Source organism: Phyllopteryx taeniolatus, chromosome 5 (assembly GCF_024500385.1).
Source record: "Phyllopteryx taeniolatus isolate TA_2022b chromosome 5, UOR_Ptae_1.2, whole genome shotgun sequence".
Classification (NCBI taxonomy): domain Eukaryota; kingdom Metazoa; phylum Chordata; class Actinopteri; order Syngnathiformes; family Syngnathidae; genus Phyllopteryx; species Phyllopteryx taeniolatus.
The window spans coordinates 23302213-23324256 of record NC_084506.1 but is presented as its reverse complement, the minus strand read 5'-3'; the positions used below and the strand labels follow the sequence as shown (position 1 = coordinate 23324256).

The 22044-nt window shown below is 40.2% G+C and overlaps 2 protein-coding genes across 7 annotated transcripts; both read left to right on the top strand.

Annotated features, from left to right (window-relative positions):
* The first annotated feature begins 297 nt into the window (after positions 1-297).
* lyve1b (lymphatic vessel endothelial hyaluronic receptor 1b) lies at positions 298-14248 on the top strand. 4 transcript variants are annotated; one of them, XM_061774845.1, is made up of 7 exons: positions 298-2438; positions 5343-5505; positions 6431-6570; positions 9372-9728; positions 10810-10897; positions 11972-12197; positions 13947-14248. In XM_061774845.1, the coding sequence occupies exons 1-6, from the start codon at positions 2390-2392 to the stop codon at positions 12177-12179; spliced, it is 1005 nt and encodes a 334-aa protein (XP_061630829.1). In that variant the 5' UTR covers positions 298-2389; the 3' UTR covers positions 12180-12197; positions 13947-14248. The 4 variants fall into 4 exon arrangements, with proteins under 4 accessions (XP_061630829.1, XP_061630831.1, XP_061630828.1 ...); XM_061774847.1 differs by having other exon boundaries at positions 303-2452; positions 13851-14248; XM_061774844.1 differs by having other exon boundaries at positions 304-2438; positions 13851-14248.
* A 974-nt stretch (positions 14249-15222) lies between these two features.
* Positions 15223-21981, top strand: rlig1 (RNA 5'-phosphate and 3'-OH ligase 1). Of its 3 annotated transcripts, none has more exons than XM_061774546.1 (9): positions 15302-15443; positions 17142-17204; positions 17320-17449; positions 18696-18813; positions 18894-18989; positions 19375-19491; positions 19674-19874; positions 21126-21259; positions 21364-21981. In XM_061774546.1, the coding sequence occupies exons 2-9, from the start codon at positions 17173-17175 to the stop codon at positions 21550-21552; spliced, it is 1017 nt and encodes a 338-aa protein (XP_061630530.1). In that variant the 5' UTR covers positions 15302-15443; positions 17142-17172; the 3' UTR covers positions 21553-21981. The 3 variants fall into 3 exon arrangements, with proteins under 3 accessions (XP_061630531.1, XP_061630530.1, XP_061630529.1); XM_061774545.1 differs by having other exon boundaries at positions 21090-21259; XM_061774547.1 differs by lacking the exons at positions 17142-17204; positions 17320-17449 and having other exon boundaries at positions 15223-15443; positions 21090-21259.
* The last annotated feature ends 63 nt before the right edge of the window (positions 21982-22044 follow it).

Below are 22044 nucleotides of genomic sequence, written 5' to 3'. Positions count from 1 at the left end.
GACGTCAGCAGCTGAAGTCAGGTTGGCTAATTAGTCTGCAAGTGAGCATCTGTGATGTGAGTTGTGACCCACAGCATTTCCTCGAGAGTGTTCTCATTTTGTATGTGTCTTTGACTGTTTGTCCCGTTAAATTAACAGACATTACAGTAACTTCGCTACAAAAAACAAAAAAATCAACCAAACGACTGCTCATAACTCTGGAGAAATTTGTAAGGTCTCCTCACGCTTTTGTCCCGCCGTCTGGCGTTCCGTGCTTTTCCTTCTAGTCGCGATACTCAAGGCCCGGACCTTGTGCCTCGTCGGCGGCCTGCAAACACAACGCCGCCGTCTGCTGGCTCTGGTACAAGCACTGCTTCAGCTAGGAAAAACAAGTCGGCGGTTTGAGGGTTGAAACTGGATGCTAACCATGACCTACTTGCTGGATGCAGGTCATAGTGTTTGTTTACGGTTAACTATGTGGTGTGACACAAAATCGATACACTTTCCAATACTGATATTGTATCCAAATTAGCAGTAATTTAGATGTTATGTATCATGTGTGGTTTTCTTCCATCAATTCTTGCTGTATTGTGATAGTCATTAACGGTGGAAAAATAACATTTAAAAGAAAACTTGATATTGTATCATGAGTTTCTCTGCAATCCGACATAAATGTAACTATCGCGCAAAATGCACATAACAAGTGACTTGCTCATAAGTTATAACTATTGAGTGACGCGTACTTAACTATTGAGCATCATGTATGTAACTATTGCCTGTACATGAGTATCGAGTGACGTGGGTGTAATCATCGGCTACATAACGATCAAGTGATATGGACGTGACGATCGAGTTTGCGTAGCTAGTGTACGTAATTATTGTGTGACATGGACATAACTATTGTGTGGAACTTTTGAGTAGGATTTAAGTAACTATCAAGCGATGGGTATTTAGCGACGTGTAAGTAACTATCAAGTGAGATCTGCAACTGCCAAGTTAACGTAACTCAAGTGAGGCGGATGTACTGTAACTATCAACGTACATAACTTGAGTGTACGTAACTATTGAATGTATGTTACGATAAAGTAACGCATGTGTACTGTAACTGTTGAGCAAAGTATAAGAGATTAACATGTGACATGTGCCTATCGAATGAGGTGCATATAACTATTGACTGTACGAAACTATTGATCCGTGCAACCTAACTATCGAGTAACTGGGACTTAACTATTTGTCTGTCCAAAACGAGCGAATTGAGCACCATGGAGCAAAGCATAAGTGACGTGTACATAGCTATTGAGTGTTTACCTATTGAGCGATGTTCGTAAGTATCGAGTGACGTGTGCGTAATTATTCATCAACGCATACATAACTATCGAGCAACGTGATTGGAACTATCTGGCGAAGCGTTTGTAACTATCAAACAAAGCGTACGCGACTATCGAGTGACATGTACGTAGGTAACTACTAATTGCCGTATACGTAACAACTGAGCAACATGCGTGTAACTTGAGTGTACGTAACTATCGAGCGACGTATATGTAACTATTGAGAGCACTTAACTATCAAGCAACATGTTCATAACTCGTGTATCGAGTCTACTGAGATATTGACAGACCTACGTAACTATGGAATCCATGAGCGACGTGTATGTAACTATTAAGTGTACGTAATTATGGTGTGACCAAACATTGTTACGTTGTTTTAAGAAACCGTGTGTTTCTATTAAATAAATATCATAATGCGATGTATAGTAGGTCTTTTACCCCGATCTTTTGAAAACATTTTATTGCACTCTTTCTTTAAGTCAATCATTGTTACTTTTTTATCATCACCCTACAATTATTGTATCGTGATGCTATCGCCATCACTGGAATAATGGCTCTAAAATGGTCTGATGGAGTGATGGGTTGACCTGTAGTGTCTTCTTAGGTTCTGTGAGAAGAAAGCGTTTTGGTAGGCCTCCGGATGAACTTTAGAGTTAAGATGAGAGGAACAACGGGAGCACGGGAACATTACGGCGGAAATTCCAGTTTTCCCACTGCGCGTTTAGCGCTGACTGGGCATAAAAATGGGGAAAAAAAATAAAGACATAAAAAAAACGTGAGCATACAAACAATATGCAATAAGTAAACACGGACTTGATTAAATCATACTGTGATGGTGTTTCCTAGCTGGAAATGAGTTTAAAGAGAATTTTGTCACCATGTTTGACAACAACAACAAGAAGATAGATGGCAGTGGAGGTCTTGGTGGTTATCTGGTCAATGGGCCACGCTGCAGATTTGACCTCCACTTCCTGTTTCCTCCCGCCGTCCGTCGCCCTCGCATTGCATTTCATTTGTTGGCCCCATTTGACTGCGTCCCGGCGTGGTAGAACATCGTGGTGGTGGATGTGACTGATTTCAACATGTTGACTCGCTTGTTGATGCTGATGCTCGCTTCCATGCTCCTCAAAGGTACCCTAAAAAATGTAGGCTATTCTGTCACGGGTGCATGGATATGAATGAAGAGATGCTTTAATGTGAATGCATTCGGACACTTGATTAGGTACACAGTTTAAACCAATACAATTGTCAATCCTCCAGTTGCTTATAATACCGTCTACTGCATTTATACAGTTTTGCTAAAAAATGTACATACCCTGGCATAATTTATGAAATATTGGCATATTTTTTGAATATATGACTGGGGACCATCTCATTATTTTCTTAAATGCTAAGTTTTGTTTGGTGATTGTTCTATTCTGAAATGCCATATAGCTGAATTAGAATCCTGTTGAAAGTAAAATAAATGTGTTTTGCTCAACCACTCGTGTTTTCTTTAAATAGTGGTGCACATCTTTCAAATTCTGTCCGGGAAGTTACTGTTTTGAGCATATATATATAAATATATATATATATATATATATATATATATATATATATATATATATATATATATATATATATATATATATATATATATAAATGGTTGTTTGTTAATATGTGCCCTGCGATTGGCTGACGACCAGTTCGGGGTGTACCCCACCTCTCGCCCGAAGATAGCTGGGATAGGCTCCAGCACGCCCACGACCCTTGTGAGGATAAAGCGGTACAGACAATGGATATATATATATATATATGAAATATTGGCATATTTTGGCATATATATATATATATATATATATATATATATACACACACACAACCCCAATTCCAATGAAGTTGGTACGTTGTGTTAAACATAAATAAAAACGGAATACAATGATTTGCAAATGATGTTCAACCTATATTGAATTGAATACACTACAAAGACAAGATATTTAATGTTCAAACTGATAAACTTTATTGTTTTTAGCAAATAATCATAAACTTAGAATTTTATGGCTGCAACACGTTCCAAAAAAGATGGGACAGGTGGCAAAAAAGACTGAGAAAGTTGAGGAATGCTCATCAAACACCTGTTTGGAACATCCCACAGGTGAACAGGCTAATTGGGAACAGGTGGGTGCCATGATTGGGTATAAAAGGTGCTTCCGTGAATTGCGCAGTCATTCACAAGCAAAGATGGGGCGAGGTTCACCTCTTTTTGAACAGTGTGTGAGAAAAGAGTCAAACAGTTTCAGGACAATGTTCCTCAACGTACAATTGCAAGGAATTTAGGGATTTCATCATCTACGGTCCATAATATCATCAAAAGGTTCAGAGAATCTGGAGAAATCACTGCATGTAAGCGGCGAGGCCAAAACCAACATTGAATGCCCGTGACCTTCGATCCCTCAGGCGGCACTGCATCAAAAACCGACATCAATGTGTAAAGGATATCACCACATGGGCTCAGGAACACTTCAGAAAACATGCATACGTAAAAAAATCAGTCGTGCAACTTAAAACTCTACTATGCAAAGCAAAAGCCATTTATCAACAACGCCCAGAAACCCCACCGGCTTCTCTGGGCCCGAGCTCATCTAAGATGGACTGATGCAAAGTGGAAAAGTGTTCTATGGTCATTTCAAATTGTTTTGGGAAATTGTGGATGTCATGTCCTCCGGGCCAAAGAGGAAAAGAACCATCCTGACTGTTATGGACGCAAAGTTCAAAAGCCAGTATCTGTGATGGTATGGGGTTGTGTTAGTGCCAATGGGATGAGTAACTTACACATCTGTGAATGCACCATTAATGCTGAAAGGTACATACAGGTTTTGGAGAAACATATGCTGCCATCCAAACAACATCTTTTTCATGGACGCCCCTGCTTATTTCAGCAAGACAATGCCAAACCACATTCTGCACGTGTTAAAACAGCGTGGCTTTGTAGTAAAAGAGTGCGGGTACTAGACTAGCCTGCCTGTAGTCCAGACCTGTCACCCATTGAAAATCTGTGGCGCATTATGATGCGTAAAATGCGAAGCTGAAGCTGAAGCTGTACATCAAGCAAGAATGTCAGTCAGTTAATGATTATTTGCTAAAAACAATAAAGTTTATCAGTTTGAACATTAAATATCTTGTCATTGTAGTGTATTCAATTAAATATAATGAATTTGCAATTCATTGTATTCTGTTTTTATTTATGTTTAACACAACGTCCCAACTTCATTGGAATTGGGGTTGTGTGTATATATATATATATATATATATATATATATATATATATATATATATATATATATATATATATCCATCCATCCGTTTTCCGAGCCACTTATCCTCACAAGGGTCGTGGGAGTGCTGGAGCCTATCCCAACTGTCATCGGGCAGGAGGCGGGGTACACCCTGAACTGGTTGCCAGCCAATCGCAGGCCACATAGAAACAAACAACCAATCGCACTCACATTCAATTTCAATTATTAAATTTAGGACTTAGGTTTGGAGTTTGGGTTAGAAATTACAGTTCGGTGTTGTAGTAAGGTTTGGGGTTCGTATTAAAATTTAGAATCAGGGTTTTCAGTTACTGTAGGGATGAGGATTAAGATTATGCATTAGGGTTTACGATCAGGAGTTAGGGTTTGTTTTGGAACGTAGGTTTAAGGTTTAGAGGTTTGGGATTAGGGATTAAGTCTCTTCAACTGTTTTTTGCTGCTGTAACCAGTGAATTTCCCTGCTGTGGTATTAATAAAGTGGAACCCTAGCCCTTATTATTGAAATAATCACATATACACATACAGTCATTATAAGAAAACAGGGCAGTGCAAATAATCAAAGTAGTTAAACTTAAAAACAGTTAAGTGTTTTAATTCAGCTCTTATATTTAATGCGCGTATTTATATTGTGCATGGGTGCCTAATGAGGTGGCCAATGGGAATCGGAGTTGGGATTGCCGCTAGATTTTGTATCAGATGTGAATGCAGTTCCAGACCTAACGTGTAAATGTTCTTACCGCAGCCTCCCAATGCCAGAACGCCGCCGGGGTCTTCCTGCTCATCGAAGGCGGCGCTTACACCTTCAACTTTACTGCCGCGCCCGCCGCCTGCCACTCGCATCACGCCACCATGGCAACCGCTGTCAATGTGGAAGAGGCGCTGCGACACGGGCTGGAGACCTGCAAGTAGGTCGATTCATTGGTTTTAGAACAGTTCTATTTGTTTTTTGGATTGCCTATGGTAAAAAATACATTTGGAAAACCACATCGACTCATATGTCATATTAACGGCCTTGAAGAGCGCTTTACAGCGCTGTCATTACTTTGTCAATATGACCTCATGAGATGAATAAATGACCAAAAAATATGATTTTCTTTTGCATAAAAAGTCAAAATAATCTTTTTAACGTCACGCATCAGCAAAATACACTTGATAGTCAACATATGACTAATATTATAAAATGTGTACAACCCTTTTCATTTGTTTTTTTACTTGTATGGCGAGCCAGATCAAATGGTCTGGTGGGCCGTATGTGGCTCACAGGCCTTAAATTGCCCACCAACGGTTAAGGTAATAAAACCAATTTGTGACAAACCACATCGACTAAGACGTCATATGAAAGGCCTTGATGAGATCTTTCCAGAGCTGTCATTATTTTAGCAATACAACATAATGTGATGGTCTTTTTATACTCACAAAATAGTTCAAAAACACTCAGGAGTCAACATGTACTGTAAATCAAGGATGGGGAACCCTTGTCATTTGCATTTAGAATTATACTGCTTGTCACATATAGCTGCATGTTGCCCGACCCGGCCCAAGAACAAAGTTTACCAGTATCAAGGTTAAAAACCATTTGTAACGAACCACATTGACTCATACGTCATATTAAAGACCTGAATGGGCAATTTTTTAACTGTCATTATTTAGTCAATAGGACCTCATGGGATAAAGAAATTACAAAAAGACATTATTTTTGCTGTTTCAAAAAGTGCTTTTGGTTAAAGGCTGTCTCTCAACCAGGACTTATGGTGCTTTTGAAGGGACAAAATGTGTAAAAGTCAAACTTTCATGAGGTGTATTATAATGAAGTGTGTGACATATTACAAGGTTTGGCTGGGTAGCAGAACAGGTGGCCGTCGTCCCGCGACTTACAGCTAGCAGCAAGTGCGGAAACAACAGAACGGGGCTGGTGAGGTGGAACGCCAGGGCGGACCAGGCTTTTGGTGTCTTCTGCTTATCTGCGACAGGTATGCTCGACAACACATGCGAGAAGGGAGCTAATCAAGTAATCTAGTCATGCTATAAACTAGCTAACCGAGCTCTTTGAGACATCATTATATGTTCCGAATAAATGCGTAATATTATATTTTTTATCATATTTTTGTATACTTACAAATTTCCGTATTTTATATCTTTTTTGTATTTTTTTTTCAAAATATTTGTTCCATTATTCTAATACTGTATTTGGTACATTTTCCCAGATAATTATCTACAGTATTTTCCCAATTATTTTTCCAAAATATTATAATCTTGCATGTCTTTTTTTATTGAATATTTAGTATTTTTTCTCTAATATTTTGTATTTTCCAATACTTTTGTCAAATATGTTTGTATTTTTGGCTATTATGCTGTATTTACTATCTTTGTTCATCTATTTATGCCAGTGAGGTATAGTGACAGACAGAACAAATGAATTGTCTTCTATTAGATTACATGATCAGGATGTTTGGGGCCGATCACCGATCAGCCGGTTTGAAAAATCGATAACCGATCACCGATCCGATCACAAGGTGGAGCAATGTGTCTATTTGATTGACTTGTTCCTTTACTGTATATACCTGTGTACTTAATTGCTCAAAAAATTATATTTACAATAAATAATGTATCTTTGTTCATCTATTTATGCCAGTGAGGCATAGTGACAGACAGAACAAATGAATGGTCTTCTATTAGATGGCAGGAAGTACATACAGTAATGAATGTATCCACTTTTTGTGACATTTTTGTTTGTGGGTGTGCTGTGAGATTTTTCAATTGTAAAATATGTGCCTTGGCTCCATAAAGGTTGGAAATCACTGATCTATTCTGATCATGTATTCTAATCAGTCAGGTCAAACCAACATAACAACATGACAGAAATAATGGGTGCTCACTTACTGTAATTAAATTACTTTATTGTAATTAAATTACTTCACACACACCAAAACTTTAGAGCATGATTCAACAGAACGCCTGTATGTTCGCTTAGAACCTTTAGTGCTAGCACTAGCTTGCTAGGCTACATTACGTTTTGTTGCCTGCTTGCGAGCCGTATCGTATTAAAAGTACGTGAACATCCATCCATTTTCTGAGCTGCTTCTCCTCACTAGGGTCACGGGCATGCTGGAGCCTATCCCAGCTGTCATCGGGCAGGAGGCAGGGTACACCCTGAACTGGTTGCCAGCCAATCGCAGGGCACATAGAAACAAACAACCATTCGCACTCACAGTCATGCCTACGGGCGATTTAGAGTCTCCAATTAATGCATGTTTTTGGGATGTGGGAGGAAACCGGAGTGCCCGGAGAAAACCCACGCAGGCGGGGACGGGGATTGAACCCTGCACCTCAGAACTGTGAGGCTGACGCTCTAACCAGTCGGCCACCGTGCCGCCGTACGTGACCACCAACACACGTTTTGTTCTTACAAACACACGGTGCGATCAATTATTGTTGTCGCCATGGTAACGAGTGTATCCGCTCATGTTTGAGTTGACAAGATGAAGTTCAGTGATCGTAAAAAACGGGATGCGGTGGTATCGGATTACAAGATTTTATTGCAGTAGTCTGACATTGTGCAATCGTGAAAGACCAAATTTGTATTGTAGTCTGATCTGAGCAATATGTGTTGTCGATGACGACGCAGAGTAAATGTCTTTTGCAGAGCCGATCAATGGCAAATTATGATATTAAAGCCGATCAATTATCGGCCGATACCGATCAAACTGATCAGATCGGTGTAAAGTGTAGTGAGGATAATTTGCCTATGTTTGCCTAACATTTTGCACATTTTGTGTAATATTTGGGGATTATTTCCCAATATTTTTGTCTGACAGTCTGAAATTTGTGCATTTTTTCTATGAAATAATTCTAATTGTCTTTTTTTTCATTTAATATTTTGTGTTTTATCATGAGGCGGCACGGTGGACGACTGGTTAGAGCGTCGGCCTCACAGTTCTGAGGACTCGGGTTCAATCCCCGGCCCCGCCTGTGTGGAGTTTGCATGTTCTCCCCATGCCTGCGTGGGTTTTCTCCGGGCACTCCGGTTTCCTCCCACATCCCAAAAACATGCATTAATTGGAGACTCTAAATTGCCCGTAGGTGTGAATGTGAGTGCGAATGGTTGTTTGTTTGTATGTGCCCTGCGATTGGCTGGAAACCAGTTCAGGGTGTACCCCGCCTCCTGCCCGATGACAGCTGGGATAGGCTCCAGCGGGCCCGCGACCCTCGTGAGGAGAAGCGGCTCAGAAAATGGATGGATGGACGGATGGATGTTTTATCATGGAGGGGGGGTTCAAATATTTTTGTCAGATATATTTTTTATTTCTTGTAATACTTTTTTAAAATATTAATAAAAACTTTTATGTTCTATATTTTAAATACAGTCTATGTATGTATATTTCCAATATTCTTGTAATATTTGTGTATTTTTCATTATTGTATTTTTCAACAAGGAGTTTTTGGTCAATATTTTGTATTTTCCAATATTTCTGTTGACTATTTTTGTATTTCTGTCTGATGTATTTTGTGTATATTTTGTCACATATTTTTCTATTTTTCCCCCTAACATTTGTGTAAATACTTATTTACCGTATTCATTTTTGGTCATATTTTGAGCATTACTGCTTTGGGAGTTGTTAGTTATCTGTGTCTTTTGTCTTGTGCCACTCCTGTGAGACAATCTGTCGTACTTCTTTTAGCACTATCCTCTTATTGATGCAACATTGTGATGTTTTACTGCCATACTTTTGTAGTTAATGCAAAGTACATGTTTTGTGCTCCTCATCAACAGCCAGCCTGCAAATGTCCACCTCGTCTTCCACGTCATCCTCTACCCCATCCTCTGCCTCATCCACGACAACACCCAGCGCACCTCTGCTCCCGTCCTCAACATCTGCACCTCCCGCTTTGTTAACAAAAACCACAAAAGCGTCCCTGGCCTGGACGCCTGCCCCACCCCCTATCTCCACTTCCTCTCCACCTCTTCCTCGCCATGCCGCTTTCTCTTCAGCCGATCCTCTTCCTTCTCATGTTATCACCTCGTCACCCACGCCCTCCTCTTCTACCTCCCCATCCTCTTCATCCACTTCAGCTGCGGGTCATGCTTCCAATCAGCAGACCCAGAGCCCCACCGAGGCCTCCATGAAAGGTACGTCCCGGAAACATTGTTTAGTAAATTCTATCCGTGGCTGTTATTTATTGACAGTACACGTCATGTTTGAAATCACATTTTAACATCCTAACAGTCTGACAAGTGTAAAGCATTAGTTAATTGCATTTTTTCCCCCTGTACGAAACAATGCAAGTGAAATAATCTTCACTGGCTGTACATGTGACGTTTTAAGTCACATTTTGACAATCCTCTTTCTGAATACTTACTATTTATTATTATTATTTTATAAATATATTTTAGGATTTCTGTTTAATATATTTGTATGCATCATCAAGTATCCTTGTATTTTCCTAACATTTTGTATAGTTTTCTTAATTATTTCTCAATATTTTGTATTGTTTTTAAACATTATTTTCCAATATTTGTATATTATTTTCTAAAGTATTTGTCTTCCAATTTATCTTTTTATAGATATAGATTTTTCAGGGGGTCTGTTTTTCATTTGTACTACTTTGTATTTATTTATTCCAAACACTTTTCGTCAAATTTTTTAAGCTTTAGTTCAATTATAATATTCTGTATTATTTTTGTAGTCATTTTTTTTAAATATTTTTCATTTTCCCCTAATATTTTGTGTCTCTCATCTGATATTTCATCCTAATATTTCCATATTTGTCTATCTTTGTATTATTTCCTATATTTTCGTTTATTTCATATTTTGTTTTTTTAATATAATTTTGAGTTTGTGTTTTTAGTCTAACATCTTTTATCTGTATTGTTTTCAACAATTGTTATTTAATATTTTTTATCTGGTATTTTATTATAATTGGTATGATTTTAAGATATTTGTTTTTCCTCATCTAATATTTTTCTTGTATTTTTGTTCTGTTTTGCATTCCTCATGTAATATTTGTGTCCTAACATTTTGATATTTTTCCTAATATTTTATTTTATTTTCCATCACATTTTGTGAAGTGGATCATTCTCCCTTTGATTACAGTACAAAAAATTAAAAAGACTTACATTAGACTTAGGAAGAAAGCCAAAGGAAAGGCAAAACACCGGTAGAGCTCTTCCTTCAGATGCTCCTTGAGCTGAAGTATGGTCTTTTTTTCAGCAGTTTGGACAGCGCTTATCGTTCTAATAGTCGGAGTTGGGTTCCTGATGGCGACGGCGGCTGGAGTTTTGTGTTCCTATTACAAACTGTAAGTTGAATTCATATTATCGGTATTATTAACATTAAAACTATTCAGGTTTTTGCTCGTTGACATATTGTCAAGGGGGTGGGGGATAGTGGAGATATTTATATGCAATATGTACACTTTTGGTGACACGGTGAAGGACTGGTGAGCACATCTGCCTCACAGTTCTGAGGACCGGGGTTCAATCCCCGGCCCTGCCTGTGTGGAGTTTGCATGTTCTCCCCGTGAGTTTTCTCCGGGCACTCCGGTTTCCTCCCACATCCCAAAAACATGCAGGGTAGGTTAATTGAAGACTCTAAATTGCCCGTAGGTATGAATGTGAGTGCGAATGATTGTTTGTTTATGTGTGCCCTGCGATTGGCTGGCAACCAGTTCAGGGTGTACCCCACCTCTCACCCGGAGATTGCTGGGATAGGCTCCAGTACGCCCGCGACCCTAGTGAGGAGAAGCGGCTCAGAAAATGGATGGATGGATGTACACTGTTCACTGCAAAATCGTTTATGTTCAATTTTAGTGGGTTGTGTTTTTTTTACCCTAAAGATTTTTGTAGCATTTTTCCTCGAATGTTTTTGTATTTACTTTTTGATAATGATAATGTTTGTATTTGTCACCATTTTAAAAAAAATCTTTTAAAAATGATGTTTTTTATATATTTAAAAAATATTTTTACACATCAACTTTATCATTTCAATCAATTATTTTATATTTTTGTAATATGTTTTAATCTTTTCAAATTTCCTTGATAATTTTAGTTTTTAAAAACATTTAAAAATAAATAAATATACAGTAAGAATAGAGGTGTAAATTTAATTAATAAATATTTTGATTATGTTTACATTTTCAAATTCATATTTTTAAAAAAGTTTTTTTCGACTAAAAAGGAAAACAATTAACAAAATTAGGGCATGTTTATATTTAGCATATCATCCATTTACAGTCAAAAATCTATTTAGAAATAATAGGGGAAAAAAGTAAAAAGCAAATATTTTGAAAAAAACCCAAAATATTAAGTAATGGAATGCAAAGATAACATTTTGCTAAAATATATAATAATACTATTCTTTTGTTCCGGGAAAGGAAAAAAGGACCATTTAGGTCCTGGGCCCTGCAGGGGGAGGATTTGGAGGCAGAGATGTGGAAGCCCACCGACAGCCGGACAGACCGTCATCATCCGCTGGAAGAAGATGACCTTGAGTTGGAAGAGGAGGGAAGAGACAGAAAGTACTCAAGTGACATCATGCTGTGTGTGAACCCGCAATTGAGGAGTAGCAACACAATGTTGTGAGGATTCTTGCATCAAATGGCAACAAAATAATCAATCAGATTAGATTTTTTGTATTAATATAACAGGGCTGTGGTTGTAGTTACATATCAGCATTTTAACATTTAAATAGCTTTCAAAATGATTTTTAGTAATAAAACGAGAAATAGAACAGAATGACACAGTACAGTTGTACACTAACTACAACCCTAATAGTGTGTGCGTGTATATATATATTGAAAATCTAGTTAAATTAATACTTGAATATTTCATAATTGTGGCAGAGGAATAATTTAGCAGGGTTCTAATTTGGTAAGTCCGACCATATTAGAGCATATTTGAAATTTATGAAATGGCCCATTTTGCCTAAAGTTAAACACATTTCAAAATCAAACAAGATCCATTTTGTGCCATCATTTCTTACGAAAAACTTTAAATACCCAGCTAAGTCTTTTTTTTCTAAATAGATTATGTTTATAGTGTTAAAAATTTACAAAGACTGAGAAGAATTTCATTACTGAATTGTTGTGCTATACTGTAGCAAAGGCTTTTGCACCATCTCAGTTGTCTGGATTTTTTTGAGGCGGGGCTAAAAACTAGCCCGATGACACAAGTGTGCTGGGGCGCATACATTCTGGCAAGAGTTAGCCCTCCACCACTACATAATTACCAATCTCCCTTATTCCATTTAGTGGCCATTCGGCAAGATCGCCACTTCTTTATTCATAATAACTTGGCCCAGTTCTAACACTACAGCATGCAGTTAACCATCAAACTATGCCTACAATTTATATATATATATATAAAAAAAAAAAAAAAACATCTTCACTGAAGTGTAATGTGTTTTGTGTTATTTGGCCTCCATTGTGCACCCTTCAGCGGCCACAGCAGCGTGATGTACTGCCTGTGAGGGCAGGGGGTGGGGGAATGCAGTCTTTATCCCGGCTGCCAGAGACGGCCTCTGTGGGGCCTGTGAGAACGTGTGCAGGGTGCATCGCTGTGAATTCTCTTCTTCCGGTATAGGAGCTGTGAGCGAAGGCACAAATTTGATTGACAGCTGAAAGTTTTCAGACCATTCAACGACACGTCCACAGCATCTCGTCTCAATTCTTGACCATTTTGAAGCCGGATTTCACATACTTTGCAACTTTTTTTATTCATTCAAATTTGGCAGAGATGTTAACAATATTCATCTCGGTGGTGTGTCAAATTTACAAGACATTGTTTTGGTCAAGTTTACTGGGCCTTTAAATTTGAGGTGTATCATCAACAATAATGGCAAAACACTGGCTGAATTGTTTTTTCTTTGCATTATAACTCAACTCTTCTGGACAGACAAAGGACAGAAAAAAACTGGCTATAGCTAAATATCAATGATGTTCCACATTTTGAATTGTGCCATATTACTTCCTTTATTGGACGACTTGGAATTTTATGTTTCAGACATTGTTAATATTTTGTTACTGAGTAAACAGTAAGCCTTTCTTCTCCGGGTTTATTGAGATTGAAATGTTTTTCTCATGCCTTAAAAATTAGAATAAAGCATTTATGCAAGAACATACTATATATGTCTAGACATTGCTTGCTAGTCATTTTAATTTTCTTTTCGTGTCTGCTCCGTTATGTGTAAATTTACATGCCTAATTTACTTTGTGATAAAAATGCACCTTATGTTACTGTGTTTTGTTTTTAAAGGGAAGAGAAAGAAAAAGGAAAGTGAATCGAAAGAGGAACGACATGGGGGAAAAGATTTTTCTTTCTTACAAGAATCCCTGTTTTTTACTATAACAGTTAACTTTCAGTGGCAGCTGTGGCCCAATGGTTAAGATCATCGCCTGCCACCGTGGGGGACCTCGGTTCAAAACCCCGACTGGACCATCCGCCAACATCCTCCGGACTCACGGCTGTGGTGTCCTTGAGCAAAACACTGATACCCCGAAATCCTCCCCGGGCGCTTCAGCTGCCCCCTGCTCCAGTGTGTTCCACTAACATGTGTATGTGTTCACTGTGATGGGTTAAATGCAGAGAACAAATTTCATGTGCATGCATGCATGCATGTTCAAGACAATAAAAGATGATTCTTCTTCACAGTACCCAACTGGTTAGAACATCTGCCTCACAGTTCTGAGGACCAGGGTTCAATCCCTGGCCCCGCCTGTGTGGAGTTTGCATGTTCTCCCCGTGCCTGTGTGGGTTTTTTCCGAGTTCTCCGGTTTCCTCCCACATCCCAAAAACATGCATGGTAGGTTAATTGACAACTCTAAATTGCCCATAGGTGTGAATGTGAGTGCGAATAGTTGTTTGTTTGTATGTGCCCTGTGATTGGCTGGCAACCAGTTCAGGGTGTACCCCGCCTCCCTCCCGATGATAGCTGGGATAGGCTCCAGCACGCCCGCGACCCTAGTGAGGAGAAGCAGCTCAGAAAATTGATGGATGGATGGACAGTTAACTTTTCCTCTGTATATTTCCAGTGTTCAATAAAGTATTTTTATTTTGTTTTTAAAGTTCCCCTCTCTAATCCACCTAACATTTTAGTCTGGTCCAAAATCATTTCATAAAGTTTTCTTCTAAAAAGAAATGAAAAGAAAAATGCAAAAACTAGAACACTTATGAACGTCTTTGCTAGGTAGTTACGGCACATCCCTTTTGAGCTGCTTGTCTATGGGGAAGCTAAGCTAGGAGGGTCAAAGTCGTCAGCGCATTCCATGTGTGTGAATGGCAGGAAAACGAAAAGACCAATGATCCAGGTACATTCTGCTGCATAAGGTTGCTTACAGCGCCGTATAATTACGACAAGTTAACTGGGAGTAACCTTTCACATGTACAAATATTTTTGGGATATTTTTTTTCAAATATTTTGTATTGATAGCACACGCTTTAGCGTTGACAAAAAAGTAAACCTCGTAAAAATCTGTTGAGAAATAGGCAAGTTACGAATTAAAGTCAATGTCCATGCATTGCCTTTGATGGGAACGTTGATCTCTCCAACATGGCCGCTACGTAGGCACCTTGGTTAGCCGTGCCGCTACTGTGGACAACGCGACGGAGAACCGTAGAAGAAGAAGAGGTACGTCACATGTCCGGAAGCTCATCTCATTCTTGGCTCAATCAAAATATAAACATTTATTCCCCCTCCAAATATTTCATCTATTACTATATCTGTTCACACTTTTATTTATTTTTGACAGGTGTGGCAAAATGCGACGTCTCGGCTCGGTCCAGCAGAAGGTGGCGTGTGTTTTTATGACGGAAGTCAAGGAAGAACCGTCGAAAAAACGTGATTGCCAAGTGAGTGTGTGCATGCTTCAGTTACATGACGAGAAGGAGGGATAGATGAAGCTAATGTGTTAGCCGATGTTAAAGTTTGATTTCGCACTGTTAAATGATACTAGTCTCGCCTTGGAACTATCACAACTTTGTCTCTTTCGCATTTGATGTCTTTCATTGTGTGAGTGGTTTGAGTCTATAATTATACTATCCGAATCAGAATCATCTTTATTTGCCAAGTATGTCCAAAAAACACTCAAGGAATTTGTCTCCGGTAGTTGGAGCCGCTCTTCTAGTACGACAACAGTCAATTGACAGAGAACACTTTTGAGACATAAAGACATTGAGAAAAACTGAACAATAAAGGGTTGTTAGTTGTCTGGCAATGCCGTTACAATTTTTTTTGACAATTGTGCAAAAAGATGTCCTCTAGCACTTAGAGCAGATTGAGTAACTAATATAGCAATAGTCCGGTGCAATGACCATTGTGCAAAGGGCGCCGATACTTCAAGTAGTGTATGCAGTTTAAAGTGACTAGGGACAATGTTGATTGTGCAAATGTTGCAGATACTCCTCAGTCAGTGTGCAAGTGGGGCAGTTGCTACTCTGGCATGAGTGGCAGTATTGGTCAACAACAGATATGCAAATAGTGCAGCGTGGTGAGACTACTACAGTGAGTGCACGAGTAATGTATAATTGGCCCGACAGAAATGTGACAACAAACTCAAGACAAAACAAAATTGGCAGCATGTTGCAATGGAATTGTAGGTTAGCTGTTTAAGAAATTGATGGCAAGAGGGAAGAAGCTGTTGGAATGTGTGCTAGTTCTAGTTTGCATTGATCGGTAGCACCTACCTGAGGGAAGGAGCTGGAAGAACCGGGCACAAGGCAGCTGGACTGCGTGAGGGGCAGCTGTGGCGAAGGATGCCTCCTGAAGTCCACGATCATCTCTACAGTCTTGAGCGTGTTCAGCTGCAGGTTGTGTCGGCCGCACCACAGCTCCAGCCGCTACACTTCCTGTCAATATGCAGACTCGTCACTGTCTTTGATGAGGCCGATGACAGTGGTGTGATCTGCAAACTTCAGGAGTTTGACAGCCGGGTGAGTTGAGGTGCAGTCGTTCGTGTAGCGAGAGAAGAGCAGCCTAGAGAGAATACATCCTTGGGGTGCCCCAGTGCTGATGCTGCGTGTGGATGAGGTGGTCTCCCCCAGCCTCACCTGCTGTGTCCTGCCCGTCAGAAAGCTGTAAATCAACTGGCAGATGGCAGGCGAGACGCTGAGTTGGAGAAGCTTGGAGGAAAGGAGTTCAGGGATGATGGTTTTGAACGCTGAGCTGAAGTCCACGAACAGGATCCTCACGTAGGTCCCTGCGCTGTCAAGGTGTTCTAGGATGAAGTGCAGTCCCATGTTGACTGCATCATCCGCAGACCTGTTTGCTCGGTAGGCAAACTGCAGGGGGTCCAGCAGGGGACGTTCATAGGACTTCATGACCACAAATGTCAAGGCGACAAGCCTGTAGTCATTTAGACCCAAGATTGTAGGTTTCTTGGGGACTGGAATGATGGTGGAGCGTTTGAAACAGGATGGTACTTCGCACAGTTCCAGAGATCGATTGAAGATCTGTGTGAAGACTGGAGCGAGCTGGTCCACACAGAGTTTGAGGCAGGATGGTGACACATGGTCTGGGCCTGCCGCTCTCCTAATCTTTTGTTTTCCCAGATGACGCCATGTCGCGGTCTGCCCGGTGAAGATGGAATTCGGGAAGCATGACAGCGCCATCGGGTACAGCCTCACAAAGCCAAGTCTCCGTAAAGCACATGGCGGCGGAACGTCCGAAGTCTTTACTGGTCTTTATCAGTAGCTGAAGCTCGTCCATTTTGTTGGGTTGGGAGCGTAGATTCGCGAGGTTGATCGACGGAAACGCCAATCTCTATCCTCTCTTGCGGAGCTTCACTTGGATGCCGGCTCGCTTCCCTCTGTGGCGTAGCCTTCGCCTCCATGCCCCAAAGACTGCGGTCGCTGCTCCAGTGAGTAACTCAGGGAAAAAATTGAGCGGATTTGCGAAAGTTGGTGAAAGAAAGTCCGGAGTAGCCTCCTTGATGGTTAGCAAGTCTCCCCTTGTGTAAGTGAGTCGTGTAATGTCTCCAAAGACTATATGCACTTTAATACAATGGCACAGTGTCCCTAGGAAAAAAAAAAAATATTTTCTGGTTAAACAAAAAGTTTTGATTGTTTGGTCCTGCAATTAGACAGTGACAGAACTAAGACAAGAGCGTGCAAAATCCTCTCAGACCCTCCACATCCCGGTCACCGGTTCTTCCAGCTCCTTCCCTCAGGTAGGCGCTACCGATCAATGCAAACTAGAACAAGCAGACATTCCAACAGTTTCTTCCCTCCTGCAATCAACTTATTAAACAGCTAACCTACAATTCCATTGCAACATGCTGACAATTTTTTTGTCTTGAGTTTGTTGTCACATTTCTGTCAGGCCAATTATACATTACTCGTGCACTCACTGTAGTAGTCTCGCCACACTGCACTATTTGCATATCTGTTGTTGACCAATACTGGCCACTCATGCCAGATTAGCATCTGCCCCATTTGCACACTGATTGAGGAGTATCTGGAACATTTGCACAATCCACATTGTCCCAGATTATCGCACTACTCGTCACTTTAAACTGCATATATTTCTTGAAGTCTCTGCCCCCTTTGCACAATGGTCATTGCACCGGACTATTGCTATATTAGTAATTATAAGTGCTAGAGGACTCTGCATCTTTTTGCGCAATTGTCAAAAAAAACAAAAAAATTGTACCGGCATTACCAGATAACTAGCAACCCTTTATTGCTCAGTGACTGTTTTTGTCAATGTCTTTATGTCTCAAAAGTGTTCTCTGTCAATTGACTGTCTGTTGTCGTACTAGAGCGGCTCCAACGTCCGGAGACAAATTCCTTGTGTCTTTTTTGGACATACTTGGCAAATAAAGATGATTCTGACATGACGTCAGAGCAAGCGTCACTATTTCACCTTGTTGTGATGAAAGCAATTGTAACCCTGACAACTATTACTACCTGAGTGTTGTATGTTCAACTTCATATCCCTTTAACAGGCAGTGGGTTTCGGGTCATAAGCCTGTTTCACATAGTGGTTTAATACCCCAATTCCATGTGAGAGCCGTTTATACACAACTACGACATGAGAAAAAAGGCGAGAAAATGCCACCAATTGAGTCAAAGATATAATTGTTCAGTTGTTGTTTTGTTTTACAGGGATTTCAGGTGGTAGCCACCACCATCTTGAACCCTGCCGTGCTGGAAGTGGACATCAACTCTGCGCTGGCCACCGAAAAACTAGATGGTACCTGCTGCTACGTTACGCACTACAAAGGTGACAAATCCTGACAAAAACCTTAATCACATGCTGGCAGTGTTGCAGTTAAAAAAAAATATTTCCCCCCGCCCTTAAAGGGAAACCACACCTCTGGGCTCGACTGGACAGGAAAGCCAATAAACTGGCGGAGAAGAGATTCAAGAAATATCAGTATTCTCACAGGAGCTCTAAAGGTAACTTGGTGTCATAAGCTAATGCTAATGCTAGCATATCTTATCCCCTTCTAAACTGTGGTCATTTATGGCATATACATCGCTTTAGTCAGACAGTCATTGATGTACGACCAAGTTGTAATAGCTTGCATCTCTCAGCAGCTTAGAAACATTATTGTTGCCATCTATGGCAATGAAGCGTTTTAGGAGTGTGTTTTTCTGACCAGCCACTCATAATACAATTTGGACTTGTTACGATTTTAGCGATAGGTAGTAGCTAGCATTTATAATTTTTGTTAGGGAGTCTGTGCCCAAAATTGACCCCCAAGTTGTGGTGACATTTAACAGAAGATCGTAGCTAGCGTCTATTAGCAGGTTGGAATTGTTTTTGTGGATTGCATTCCAGGCTTCACGTGGAATGTGGAGGAGGACTTTAAGACCGTGCCGGACACATGGATCCCAGCTCACGAAGTCAAACATCACAACGGTCATCCCGTCCCCGATGAACACGGACACATTCCAGGTCAACTGATATTACAAGCAGTATGAAAGAGGCTTCATTTCATGTTGATGCCATTTATACAGAACAGTTTCATGAAAACAGGCATAAGTTGTTTGCAGCCAGTGTTAAATGGGCTTCAAACTCAAGCCTTTTACACAGCGATTCTACAATATAAGTCCACAATGTTTCCCCGTCAACGTCAGGTTGGGTTCCGGTGGAGGATAGCAACAAGCAGTACTGTTGGCACTCATCTGTGGTGGATTATGGTGTGGGGACTGCGCTGCTTCTCCGTCCCGTCGCCAACAATGACTACGACACATTGGAAATCGCTGCTGTGCCACTGACAGACCTCCAGGAACAAACATTGGAGCTGATTGGTACCAACATCAACGGAAACCCTTACGGTAGTCGTTGAATTATGACTATTTTTTTCAGACCAATCTGATTCAGACATAAATTGTAGCGACATGTTGCTTTGGCTATTAGCTAGCGTGTTTTAGTGGTTTAGAAACATTAGTTTGTGATCATCTGTGGCAATAAACTTTAGGCTTTACAAAATCAGGATTTTTGGGGCCGATCAGGGAGTTTAAAAAAACGATAACTGATCACCGAGCCGATCACAAGATGGAAGAATGTCTATTTAAATGACCTGTTCATTTACTGTATATACCTGTGTACTTAATTGCTCAAAAATTATATTTACAACAAATAGTGTATCTTTGTTCCTCTATTTATGCCAATGAGGTATAGTGACAGACAGATCAAATGAATGGTCTTCTATTAGAAGGAAATAAATACAGTAATTAATGTATCCACTTTTTGTGACAGTTTTGTTTGTTGGTGTGCCGTGAGATTTTTCAATTGTAAAATATGTTTCTTGGCTCCATAAAGGTTGGAAATCACTGGTCTTGTCAGATCGTATATTCTAATCAGTCAGGTCAGCGTGACAGAAATAATGGGTGCTAACTTACTGTAATTAAATTACTTTATTTTTAATTAAATTACTTGGCCCACACCGAAACCTTTTAGCATGATTTGACAGAACGGTGGCATGTTTACGTTCAACCGTTCGTGCTACCGCTAGCTTGCTAGGCTACATAACATTTTATTGCCTGCTTGTGAGCCGTATCGTATTCAAAGTACGTGAACATACCTCAAGCAAGCCTTAAACGAACGTCCTGTCCTGAGCGCCGGTGACCATCAACACGTTTTCCCCCATTTTGTCCTTATAATTCAAAGTCGGCGCGCTCCACTCTTGACGCAACGTGACGTCTTGTTTTGTGCAGGTGTGTCTCGTCACGTGAATGTGAAAGATGACATAAAAAGAGTCGACAAAAAACCTTAATCGGGCATCATGTCCTGCAGTGTGAAGGTAGCATTAGTGCCTTAGAAACAAATTGTAACAGTCTATGGTAATGATTATATCATTTTAGTCAGGTAGTTGTTGTTTTATGACCGCCTTTATTGAAACCCTCAAGCAATCTGATAAATTGTGGCAATATTTAGCAGCAGTTTGTCGCTAGCATCTCTTAGCAGTCTAGAAACATGAAATTGTGGTACTCAATGGTGATTAATTTTGCGTTTTAACTAGTAGTTAATTTATGATCACGTTTTGTCAGGCTTGGGATGTAAGAAGCAGCCTGTTCACCTCCTAGTGTCCCACGGGAGCATCCGCATCCGGAACCCACCATCGGTGGATTTCCAGCAGCTCTACTCATGGTTCCGCAGCGGCACAGGGGGCCTTGTGGAGGGTATCGTATGGCACTGCAGCGCCGGCTCACTCTTCAAGGTGAGGCGACGGAGCTAGGTGCTCTCACGAGAAGCTAACATTACGTTCTACATCTTCACTTGGTGCTCGTTCTTGTCACATTTAGATGTTGTCTCTCTCGGCAGGTTCACCGCCACCACCTGGGTCTGGAATGGCCAGCCGAGGGCACTCACCTGGGCAACAAGCCGACGGTGGTCCGTGTGAGTGGGACAACAGTTGCAGCGGGCGACAACAGCAAGAGTCTGTTCGCCTCATTCTCGCGCTTCAATGGACACCATTTCAGCCGCCTGCGTGACATCCACTTTGACTTGTGAATACAGTCCACAACATATTCAAAGGCAGACGAGCATTCGCAGCCTTCACTTAGCTTTCAGCTAGCCGAGCAATTAAGAAAGATATGTATGTATATTCATTCATCCATCTTCCGTTTTATATAAATATATATATATATATATATATATATATACACAGATAAATACATATATATATATATATATACACACATACATATGTATACATACATACATATATATATATATACACGCATATATATATTTATATATATATATGTATGTATATATATGCGTGTATATATACCAGTTTAGGGTGTACCCTGCCCGATGATAGCTGGGATAGGCTACATCCTAGTGAGGAGAAGCGGCTCAGAAAATGGATGGATGGATGGATGGATATATATATATGTGTGTGTGTGTGTGTATGTATATGTGTATATGTGTATATATATATATATGTATGTATATATGTGTGTGTATGTATATCTATGTGTATGTATATATATATATATA

What these genes read in the sequence shown, in the direction of transcription:
- lyve1b (XM_061774845.1), top strand. Translation starts at nt 2,390, where the DNA reads ATGTTGACTCGCTTGTTGATGCTGATGCTCGCTTCCATGCTCCTCAAA. An exon ending in CGCTTCCATGCTCCTCAAAG is followed by an intron (nt 2,439 to 5,342) that starts GTACCCTAAAAA and finishes TTCTTACCGCAG; the next exon opens with CCTCCCAATGCCAGAACGCC. An exon ending in CACCGAGGCCTCCATGAAAG is followed by an intron (nt 9,729 to 10,809) that starts GTACGTCCCGGA and finishes TCTTTTTTTCAG; the next exon opens with CAGTTTGGACAGCGCTTATC.
- rlig1 (XM_061774545.1), top strand. Translation starts at nt 17,173, where the DNA reads ATGGAATTCGGGAAGCATGACAGCGCCATCGG. An exon ending in CATCAACGGAAACCCTTACG is followed by an intron (nt 19,875 to 21,089) that starts GTAGTCGTTGAA and finishes ACGTTTTGTCAG; the next exon opens with GCTTGGGATGTAAGAAGCAG. An exon ending in GCGCCGGCTCACTCTTCAAG is followed by an intron (nt 21,260 to 21,363) that starts GTGAGGCGACGG and finishes CTCTCTCGGCAG; the next exon opens with GTTCACCGCCACCACCTGGG.